Consider the following 11,574-nt stretch of genomic DNA (forward strand, 5'->3'; position numbering starts at 1 on the left):
GAGGCTGACGATTCTAAATCGTCACATACTTGCATTACGCTTGTGTCGATATTTTCAGCGGGTGATCTAGTGAAGTACGGTCTCCCGATGGCGTCCTCGACGACTGTGCTGTTATGGGGATTCCTGCAGTACCGGGGCGCGTACGACATGGCCGGTCAGACCGAATACATGTACGACAGCGTCCGCTGGGCCCTCAACTACTTCCTGAAACTCTGGGACGGGCAAAACAACCGCTTCTATGCGCAGGTCAGTTCGATATACTAATATTTTCGCACAGGCATATATTGGCGAAATAGTTAAAGCCAGTTGTCGGTGATACACGATTTTGCTAAGTAAACAACTGAAATCTTTACTCTATCGATTTATGATTTTGAATATAACATATAATTTAGACATTGTTCTTAGTCAGGTGCGGACTGCAAAGTTTAATCTGGGATGACACTTTACGCACTTTCATTAAACCCCCTTTTCTCAGAGCTTGTCTCAAATGTATTTCTGAAATGGTTACAGCTGCGGTTTCCTTAACAATCATAACTTGTTTTACCAACGTTTCATACACGATACCGATACCACCTACTATTATAATGATACAAGCTGTGAAGATCACCAAGATTAAGACAAAGCAAGCTTCTAAATAAGTTCCAATTGTTCAATTATTGATATTCATATATACGATATGTATTTGTTCTCCTATAAGGTTGGTGACGGGCGCATCGATCACAATGTATTTGAACGGCCAGAGGATATGACGTCAGAGAGACCCGTTTACTACAATGGCGTAAACACTCCCGGAAGTGATGTCGCTGCCGAAACTGCATCCGCTTTGGCAATTGGCTACCTGGTGTTTAAGGACAGGGGTATAATCTTATTAGGATAACAATACATTAAGATGTTAGTCATATTTTATGAAAAGAGAATAATGGTCTGTATGACAATGCATTTGCTTTTTACACAACGGGTTTACTTCGCACTCGCAAAGATCCGTATAACACATTTAAACACGTGCAGTCTGGTCAAGAGCTATCCTGTCCGTTATAAAGTAACGCAATCTTTTGTGGTCTCATTGGAGGAGAGAGTATTCCCTGGCCTGACTGCGCTAATGTGCAGTCTCATTGGCGGAGAGAGTATTCCCTGACCTGACTGCGCCAATGTTCAGTCTCATTGGCGGAGAGAGTATTCCCTGACCTGACTGCGCTGATGTGCAGTCTCATTGGCGGAGAGAGTATTCCCTGACCTGACTGCGCTAGTGCGCATGCTGCCATGGAGCTTCGCTGGTCGTTTATGGCATATGTTCCAATTTTCGCATGACAAATCATTTAGTAAACTGACAGTTGCGGCTCTACGGCTGTTGTAGACGCCACTTACGCCAACCAGCTGCTGAATACGGCCAAGAATATCTATGACTTCGCGTACAACTACCGTGGCTTATACAGCAACTACATTGCGGACGCTGCCAGGACATATGGGTACGTAGGTGCGATATATGCGTGGGCGTCTCTTTGTTCAGACGATGGCTGAATATGAGGATCACTGCTTAGGTTTTGGGGTGGGCTGGGGTGTCGCAATGGTTTTGGTTACGGGAACAGAACTCACAGGTGTAACGTAATTTTTGCGGTGAAGTGCATGGTTTCGAGTAAATTTTCATTCAGAACTCCCCTTATTTGTCTTCTGTAGTATAAGCTAAGAAGCCCTATATTCGCGAACGAATTTCTGTAATTATGTCCAGCAAAAAACAGAATTCGACAATTAACTATTAAAGTGTTTATTTTCAAATATGCCTAATGTTGCATTAAAAAACGTGCGGCGATGCATGCATATTCATGAATAGATATAATGTCTCTAGTAACGAGGGAAAAACGTGTAAAAATCTCTGATACACAATCAAATTGTAGATTTGTACTATTTTTCAGATCCGGCGGTTACGAGGACGAGTTGACCCAGGCCGGTGTTTGGCTATATCGTGCCACGGGCATTCATTCCTACCTGACACAGGCGGAGTCTTTCACTCGTAACGACTGGGCCTGGTCCTACTCCTGGGACCTTAAAGAAGTCGCCGCAAACGTAAGCACCTTCTTCTTGGTGGAATAAAACTTCACACAGCGCATAAGATAGATTGCTAAGGAGAGTATTAGTTATTGTTTGTTTTGCATCAAGTTCAATATCTGGTCTACCTAAATGGATATACAAATAGACAACATTATGTGAAAGTCAAACTGGACGAGGAGAATCCATCAAGTTATTGCACATTGCTTGTTTCACTATTAAGTCATGTCTCGGTTAAGCATGCAGCCCGTTATGTTGTCAATGACAGGCTAACGTCCGTACAAGTCATCATACCTCATGTTACCTTTGGACACGTGATTTTGCACATGTTCCCGTCGAAAATTGAACACGTCGCAATCGAGTGTTTTAATAAATATTAACATTTACACTTCAGTATAAAAATGGGTACTACGCAGACAGCCGGACATAGGAGGCACATAATTTATTGTTTTCGCGGGGCCGTTAGGCCGCCGCATAAGCTTGTTGTTCAGAATATTTTACGAACATTGGTAGACATTGAGTTAAAGTTTAATCAACACAAATAAATCCCAGCGAAAACTGAAAATGGACTTGTGAACGTTATTGTGTTTTACTGACTACATGACATCGCGTTCTCGCATTCTCGCCATCGTATTGTCGCACAGTCGCAATCGTATTGTCGCATGATCGTCATCGTACTCTCGCGTTCTCGCATTCTCGCCCTCTGGATTTAATGTGTAACCACGATGGCCCTAACGGTAGTCCGTACCTTCAAACGACGTCTTTACATTCTTTGAGCTGTTTGCGGCATGAATTCTATAACTAGAAAAGTTCACCATCGTCATTTGTCTCTTAAGCTGAATTTACGACTTACAAGTTTCCATACACACGATACACACGTTATCATTATTGAATATGATGTTATACGAACGACGAAAGAGGTAACAAATTTGAGCACATCGTGATTTCAGATCCTTTTGTACAACGTCACAACAGACAGCAACAAGAAGGCGACGTACGGAAACCACGTCCGTAACTTCCTCCGGCGCTGGTCTCCCACAGGAAATGTTCCCTACACGCCCGGGGGACTCGTGTACAGGGATCAATGGGGTTCGCTGAGATACGCCGGTAAGGGTCAGGGAAGAAACACATGTTTGTAATTTTTGAACTTATTGTATTTTATGATGCTTTTTAGGGAACAATTTGTCGACGCTTTTGTAAGTCATACTTAAATTCTAAGGTCTTTATAAAAGCATTGTCAAATAGTATATAGTATTGATGATAATGGAACATCACATGCATGGTCTTAACGACTCTTTCGCGGCTGCTAAAAGTTTCTCGTAACACACGAAGTATTTTAAGGGTCTTCTACTTACATAACTGCAAATGGCATTTGTCGAAATGCCTGTCGAAATGCATAGTATGTCAAATATAATCCTTAATACTTTTGACCTTCCAGCAAACGCCGCGTTCGCCGCTCTGCTTGCCCAGGACCTGGGAATCATCTCCCAGGGTGATACCGACTCGAGAACCGCCCTCGACCCCGCGGCCCAGCTTCACTACATCCTTGGGAACAACCCCGTTGGCCTGAGCTACGTCGTGGGATTCGGACGCAATTATCCCAAGCGTCCGCATCATAAATCCAGGTGAGCCGAATCGCGGTCTCCCATGATGTTAAATATAGCAGATCCATATATTAGTTTTTATAACAAAACCGTTTTGATTTCGGCATTTCAAAATCATGGTACGTATAATTTCAAGATAACAATTTTTGTACTGTTATTAAACGGTGTTTATATATAGCGGAGTTATTGTTGAAAGATGTAACGCACTCACGAGAGTAATCATTACATACGAGTCGCGCTTTGAGAAAACGGTCTAAAATGAATCGTCCCAGATTAGCATGTGAAGTCCCCACAGGCTTATACGGAACGACATTTCCACTGAAACTTGATTTTCGTCAAGATGATTCTTCATGTAAACGAAAAGTACAATAAAAGTCGTCCCTGATTAGCATGCATTGTGCACATGCATTAAACCCCATGTTCACATAGCGCGGCTCAGTATACATGTTCACATAGCGCGGCTCATCCCATGTTCACATAGCGCGGCTCAGTATGAATTGTTTCCTCAGCTTCTGCGCCCCGGCCCCCGCTCCCCAGTGCACGTTCACACAGTTTAACAGCTTTGCGCCGCACTACTACCTGCTGTATGGCGCCATGGTCGGCGGCCCCGACAGCGCCGACCAGTACGACGACAGCCGCATCAACTACCAGCGCTCCGAGGTCGCCTGCGACTACAACGCGGGCCTACAGTCGGCGCTGGCAGGTTTGTATTGCCGGGATCATTCCTACCAAATAAACATGCAGTGATCTCATGAATGCTTAGCGGTTTACCCTACTGAGTAAAAAAGGATAGCAGTTTTGAAAGCTTGACCCTATCTGCTTGCATCCGCATATTGCGATTTTTTTTAAAAAAGGGCTTGACAGTTATCTTGAAGGATGCTTTAATAACCAGAACACAAAGTCACCGCGTGCATTATGAATCAAAGCGGTGAACAGTTGGGAGTTGAATGTAGTATTAAGGTGGAGCCACTTTTCTGAATGTGGGCATCGAAGGAGCATGTATTGTGTTAAATTGTAAATTATGTGACATATTATTTATGTTTGCGATCGCAACTACAGTCAACTGGCGAGATAAAATGCTCTGCAAAATGCGGTACATGCAAACATATAGCCATTCGTTAAACGTGTACCGATCTGAACAAAAAGTGTGTTCTCGGATGTACAGGCAAGTCGTCTTTGACGTCATACATTTGAGATATATGGCAAACAGATCATTTTCAGTTTGTGTCTTGTCCGATTTATTCAGAAATACACACATCAGGATAGGGTAATGTAGATACATATCAATATAGCGTAATATTTAGTATAATATTTTAAACCATTATTGTCATTTGCTGTTGCCAATTGAATATCAAACCAGCGATTTCCAATATGAATATGCATCTTATTAATAATGAGTAAATGTATATAAGTATCAATTTTGTATAATACATACATAATTGAGCCGAGCTCCGTGAAAAGGGGGTTAAATGCATTTGCGTAAAGTGTCGTCCCAGATTATCCTGTTCGCACAGGCTAATCAGAGACGACACTTTCCGCTTGTATGATATGTTTCGTTTAAAGAAAGTCTCTTCTCAGCAAAAATCCAATTTAGGCGAAAAGTGTCGTCCCTGATTAGCGGACTACACAGGGTAATCTGGGACGACACTTTACGCACATGCATTAAACCCCCTTTTCACAGAGCGCGGCGCATATTTAATCTTTATCATGACACAGACTGATATTGGTTATTCAACTCGCTGTTTCAGGTCTTATCAACAGAAAAGTCCTCCGGCCATAGAAGATGCAACCGAAAGATGACAGAACGCAGCCCTTCTTTACTATACAGATTTTTTATCAAAAAAATGTTTCTTAGCAATTAACAACTTAAGCAGATCTTAGTTTGTTGTTGTTGTTGTTAACTCTGTTTTTAGCAACCATGCAAATGTATTGCTGTACGGGTATAGAACAAAATAAACCGTGTTACATTTACCGAATATAGAATGCAAGAAGTCGTACAAAGCAGGCGCAAAAAGAATTTGAAGCAATGCGTTCATAAATACCATATACCAATGTTGACCCGCAACCACCGCCATACACGAGTGGCGGAATAAATTTGCATACGTGCCTGGAGCGCATGTGTCGGACAAGTTGATGGATAAATAGTGTGGCAAGATTTTCATCTCCAAACTTGTTTTCACAATCACTAGCCTTCTTTGTGCGTTTCTATTTTCTTAGTTGGGTCTCTTAGATGGTTGTTAACTGAATTCGTTCTCATTCAGATGTAAAGATAAAATGCGGCTAAAATTGTTCTAAAAACACATATCCCGTTCCTAAGTCATTACTGTTTAATGTTATTAATTTTTATTGACGATCGTACAAAACTATTAAAATGCACGAAGTATATCTTTAAAAAGTATATTTCTTGTTTACGGATGGCCCGATTTTATTTCGAACGTCGTGACTAGTTCATTTGAGCTCACTTAATAAATATGTTAAGGCGAAGAACACTTGGATACTAAATACAAGGAAATGCGTTCGGCATTTGTATACATTTACAAATAGTAAAAACAAAAACGTCTGTCGAAATTAAAATGAAAACCACACAGAGGAATACATGTGCAAATAAAATGATTTAATATAACTCCTGAATAGATTACTTTAACAATGTTTATGCCCCCGGATCGAATGATCGGGGGTATATTGTTTTTGGCCTGTCTGTCTGTCATTCTGTCACGCTGTAATTATGTCACTCTGTCCCCAAACTTAAACCTTGGTCATAACTTTTGCAATATTGAAGATAGCAACTTGATTTTCGGCTCGCATGTGTATCTCATGGAGCTGCACATTTTGAGTGATGAAAGGTCAAGGTCATCCTTCAAGGTCAAAGGTAAAATATATGGCTTCAAAGCGGCGCAGTAGGGGGCTTTGTGTTTCTTGTTCTGTTTTAATATGTCTTGAAGAAAATCTGTGTATAAAAACAACTAAACTACTAAATGTACCCCACCATCTTCTTAAAATGTAGCATTCATGTCATTTTAATAACTTTATTACAACACTCGATATTTTGATTACTTCTGACAACAAATATGCAACACGTATAGCCTCTTAAACCGTGGGGATGTTAGAAGACGGTCACATATGGAAGCAATAAGTGAAAATGTATGTTATATTGAGTATTCAAACAAAATGTCCTAAAGCGTGTCTCTTCATGAAAATATATCGTTCTTTAAATAACAAGCAAGGAGATTACAATTTGAACGTTTTGTAGAATCAGAAACGAAACCTTTGATCATCATCATCATCGTCATCATCATCATCATCCTCCGCCTCCTCCTCATCATAGTGATCATCATCATCAGCAACACCATCATCATCATCATCATCAACATTATCATCCTCACCATGATCATCATCATCATCAACATTATCATCCTCCTCCTCCTCATCATCATTCCCTTATACAGGTAAAATGTCGTCCCAGATAAGCCTGTGCAGGGACAACACTTTCTGCTTAAACTTGATTTTTGCTTAGACGAGACTGACTTGAAACAAAACATGTCATAAGAGCGGAATGTGTTGTCCCTAAGCACAGGCTAATCTGGGAGGACACTTGATGCACGTGCATTAAACCCGTATTTCACTGAGCACAGCACATATTTATTCCTGTGTATTAACGGATTCAGATTGAAATAAAGTGATTGTAAACAAGTATTATGTGTTATGTGGTACTTCATCCCCAGGATTTTGTATTCAAGTGGGAATATGTTTCAGATTTATTTGATTAATCTCAGCTCAAATGTCTACCAATGGTAATTGACAAAAGAATGTTTTACAATACTGTTTGGAAATTTGTACATCTTTCAATTATGCTTTTTATGTCACTGAAGAAGCTATGATATATTCCTTTGCTCCTGTCTATCGGTTGGTAGGTTACGTAGTCCAATCCTGCACAGGCTTATATAGGACGACACTTGAGCACAGGCTTATATAGGACGACACTTGAGCACATGCTTCTATAGGACGACACTTGAGCACAGGCTTCTATAGGACGACACTTGAGCACATGCTTGCACAGGTTTCTATAGGACGACACTTGAGCACATGCTTGCACAGGCTTCTATAGGACGACACTTGAGCACAGGCTTCTATAGGACGACACTTGAGCACATGCTTGCACAGGTTTCTATAGGACGACACTTGATCACATGCTTGCACAGGTTTCTATAGGACGACACTTGAGCACATGCTTGCACAGGCTTCTATAGGACGACACTTGAGCACAGGCTTCTATAGGACGACACTTGAGCACATGCTTGCACAGGTTTCTATAGGACGACACTTGAGCACATGCTTGCACAGGTTTCTATAGGACAACACTTGAGCACATGCTTGCACAGGCTTCTATAGGACGACACTTGAGCACAGGCTTCTATAGGACGACACTTGAGCACATGCTTGCACAGGCTTCTATAGGACGACACTTGAGCACATGCTTGCACAGGTTTCTATAGGACGACACTTGAGCACATGCTTGCACAGGTTTCTATAAGACGACACTTGAGCACATGCTTGCATAGGACGACACTTGAGCACATGCTTCTATAGGACGACACTTGAGCACATGCTTGCACAGGTTTCTATAGGACGACACTTGAGCACATGCTTGCACAGGTTTCTATAGGACGACACTTGAGCACATGCTTGCACAGGTTTCTATAGGACGACACTTGAGCACATGCTTGCACAGGTTTCTATAGGACGACACTTGAGCACAGGCTTGCATAGGACGACACTTGAGCACATGCTTCTATAGGACGACACTTGAGCACATGCTTGCACAGGTTTCTATAGGACGACACTTTAGCACATGCTTGCACAGGTTTCTATAGGACGACACTTGAGCACAGGCTTGCATAGGACGACACTTGAGCACATGCTTCTATAGGACGACACTTGAGCACATGCTTGCACAGGCTTATATAGGACGACACTTGAGCACATGCTTTCAGGCTTATATAGGACGACACTAGAGCACATGCTTTCAGCCCAATAATCACAGAGCATGTATCATATGTATCAAAGGTACATTATATACGTGTCCACGTACAAAAGTTCTCAATGTTTGCATTCATATAAAACATCTAAATGATTTCCTAAAGTTTACTTAAAAGCAACATTAAGTCATAAACCTCATGTGCGATACAATTCTGCCAACTTAAACTTTACACTTCGCATGCTGGGAAATTTGTTTGTTTGTAAAATGTTGTCTGCTGAATTTCTGAAATTAGCATTCTCTTCGATTTTTTCCCAAGAACAACAGAATAGCAAACAGTTTGGATCCTGATGAGACGCCACCTTTAGTGGTGTCTCATCTGAATCCAAACTGTTTGCAAAGGCCTTCAAAATTCGGTTCCAGCACTGAAAGAGTTAATGAATAGTCAATGTTCTGAATTACACTTTTTTAGCATTCTGTATTATTCCTAAAGTAAAGTACATTTCACTATAATTATGTAAATCATAAACATATGAGTATAATTATATATTTGTCTGTATATTAATGGAATGAACAAATATTGTGGAACAATCTGTCAACTTACATGTTGATGACATAATTGAAAATTACCATATAAAATGCACCATATCTATTTCAACTGAATGTTCTGAATTAAGAATTAACATGAGCCCAGCTCTAGGCAGAATGCATGTGCAGTCTGCGCAGGCTAGTCTGGGACAACACTTTATGTCTGCACAGGCTAATCTGGGACGACACTTTTTGTCTGCGCAGGCTAATCTGGGACGACACTTTATGCACATGAGTTAAGCTCCGTTTTCCCTGAAAAGCAGCTCATATCTTGAAGTTCCATGATGATAAATAAAATAGTTTATGTAAGTTATCAGGTTAAATAGATAAAAGAACATTCCACTAACTGCCCATTATGTTGCTATCTATCTAGAAATCTGAAAAACATCGACAGACAAAACAAGCATAAATTTAAACAAAATTCATGTTTAAAACGTATTTTATCACAAGTTAATGATTAATGCTGGTAAGTGATAGAAATACGTTAAAAATACTTATTTGCGGGACATTAATTTTGGTTGGTTTCCTGGGTTGACAATTCCATGAATTAAAATTATATACATCAGAAAATGACAAAAATTTGCTATTTTTTTGTCTGCAAAATTGGAAATCTGCAAACCAAAATTGTCCACAAACAGTAATTTTGTTTAAACAATGAAATATCGTACCAAAAATTATCAATGACTATAGTTAACAACAGATCCCACTAATGTTTTAAATTGTTTTAATTGATTTGATACAAACAAACATCACACAGAAGATCCAACACTTTGCATACAAGCATCTGAAGTGTCTTTATTAATGTCCTGGGAGGTTTCCGCCAGCAAGGGTTTCACATGGGGGGTGTCCCCCAGCAAGGGTTTCACATGGGAGGTGTCCGCCAGCAAGGGTTTCACATGGGGGTGTCCGCCAGCAAGGGTTTCACATGGGAGGTGTCCGCCAGCAAGGGTTTCACATGGGAGGTGTCCCCCAACAAGGGTTTCACATGGGAGGTGTCCCCCAACAAGGGTTTCACATGAGAGATGTCCCCCAACAAGGGTTTCACATGGGAGGTGTCCCCCAACAAGGGTTTCACATGGGAGGTGTCCCCCAACAAGTGTTTTACATGGGAGGTGTCTCCCAGCAAGGGTTTCACATGGGAGGTGTCCCCCAGCAAGGGTTTCACATATTTGCACTGGATCCACACTCTGTACATCTTGATCTGCCTCCCTCTATTTACCTGCAGTCTGCGATCTACAAAGTTCTGTTTCTCATGCAGGCCTGCTTTGCCCATGATTTCTCGAAGTTCGTCTGAAAATAGTCAATCCCCATGAAAAATACTCAAAATCGGAAGTTTCACACAATGCAGACTCAAACCCTAAGAAATTATGAATCCTGAAATAACAACTGCAAATGAAAGAAAAAATTTGGGATTAAAAGGGAGGTGTCCGCCAGCAAGGGTTTCACATGGGAGGTGTCCGCCAGCAAGGGTTTCACATGGGAGGTGTCCCCCAGCAAGGGTTTCACATGGGAGGTGTCCGCCAGCAAGGGTTTCACATGGGGGGTGTCCCCCAGCAAGGGTTTCACATGGGAGGTGTCCGCCAGCAAGGGTTTCACATGGGGGGTGTCCCCCAGCAAGGGTTTCACATGGGAGGTGTCCGCCAGCAAGGGTTTCACATGGGAGGTGTCCCCCAGCAAGGGTTTCACATGGGAGGTGTCCCCATGCAAGGGTTTCACATGGGAGGTGTCCCCCAGCAAGGGTTTCACATGGGAGGTGTCCCCCAACAAGGGTTTCACATGGGAGGTGTCCCCCAGCAAGGGTTTCACATGGGAGGTGTCCCCCAGCAAGGGTTTCACATGGGAGGTGTCCCCCAACAAGGGTTTCACATGGTAGGTGTCCCCCAACAAGGGTTTCACATGGGAGGTGTCCCCCAGCAAGGATTTCACATGGGAGGTGTCCCCTAGCAAGGGATTCACATGGGAGGTGTCCCCCAACAAGGGTTTCACATGGGAGGTGTCCCCCAGCAAGGGTTTCACATGGGAGGTGTCCCCAAACAAGGGTTTCACGTGGTAGGTGTCCCCCAACAAGGGTTTCACATGGGAGATGTCCCCCAGCAAGGGTTTCACATGGGAGGTGTCCCCCAACAAGGGTTTCACATGGTAGGTGTCCGCCAGCAAGGGTTTCACATGGGAGGTGTCCCCCAGCAAGGGTTTCAAATGTGAGGTGTCCCCCAACAAAGGTTTCACATGGGAGGTTTCCCCCAGCAAGGGTTTCACATGGGAGGTGTCCCCCAGCAAGGGTTTCACATGGGAGGTGTCCCCCAGCAAGGGTTTCACATGGGAGGTGTCCCCCATGAAGGGTTTCACATGGGTGGCGTCCCCCAA

At 42.4% G+C, this 11,574-nt stretch overlaps 2 protein-coding genes across 2 annotated transcripts in view; one reads left to right on the top strand and one right to left on the bottom strand.

Moving 5' to 3' along the window:
* The window catches only part of LOC127858478 (endoglucanase A-like), a 25,390-nt gene extending 18,050 nt beyond the window's left edge, over positions 1-7,340 (top strand). Inside the window, exons 7-14 of the mRNA XM_052395666.1 lie at positions 59-246; positions 698-857; positions 1,355-1,466; positions 1,911-2,061; positions 2,994-3,150; positions 3,482-3,668; positions 4,157-4,350; positions 5,396-7,340. Of these exons, the coding sequence (XP_052251626.1) occupies positions 59-246; positions 698-857; positions 1,355-1,466; positions 1,911-2,061; positions 2,994-3,150; positions 3,482-3,668; positions 4,157-4,350; positions 5,396-5,427 (1,181 nt within the window). The 3' untranslated portion in view covers positions 5,428-7,340. The remainder of the gene's footprint in view (positions 1-58; positions 247-697; positions 858-1,354; positions 1,467-1,910; positions 2,062-2,993; positions 3,151-3,481; positions 3,669-4,156; positions 4,351-5,395) is intronic.
* A 3,235-nt stretch (positions 7,341-10,575) lies between these two features.
* Positions 10,576-11,544, bottom strand: LOC127858485 (adhesive plaque matrix protein-like). The gene has a single exon (XM_052395672.1). It carries the CDS (start codon positions 11,542-11,544, stop codon positions 10,576-10,578), a length of 969 nt encoding a protein of 322 aa, XP_052251632.1.
* Positions 11,545-11,574: the final 30 nt, after the last annotated feature.

Source organism: Dreissena polymorpha, chromosome 14 (assembly GCF_020536995.1).
Source record: "Dreissena polymorpha isolate Duluth1 chromosome 14, UMN_Dpol_1.0, whole genome shotgun sequence".
NCBI classification, from domain to species: Eukaryota; Metazoa; Mollusca; class Bivalvia; order Myida; family Dreissenidae; genus Dreissena; species Dreissena polymorpha.

What these genes read in the sequence shown, in the direction of transcription:
- LOC127858485 (XM_052395672.1), bottom strand. Translation starts at nt 11,544, where the DNA reads ATGGGGGACACCTCCCATGTGAAACCCTTGCTGGGGGACACCTCCCAT.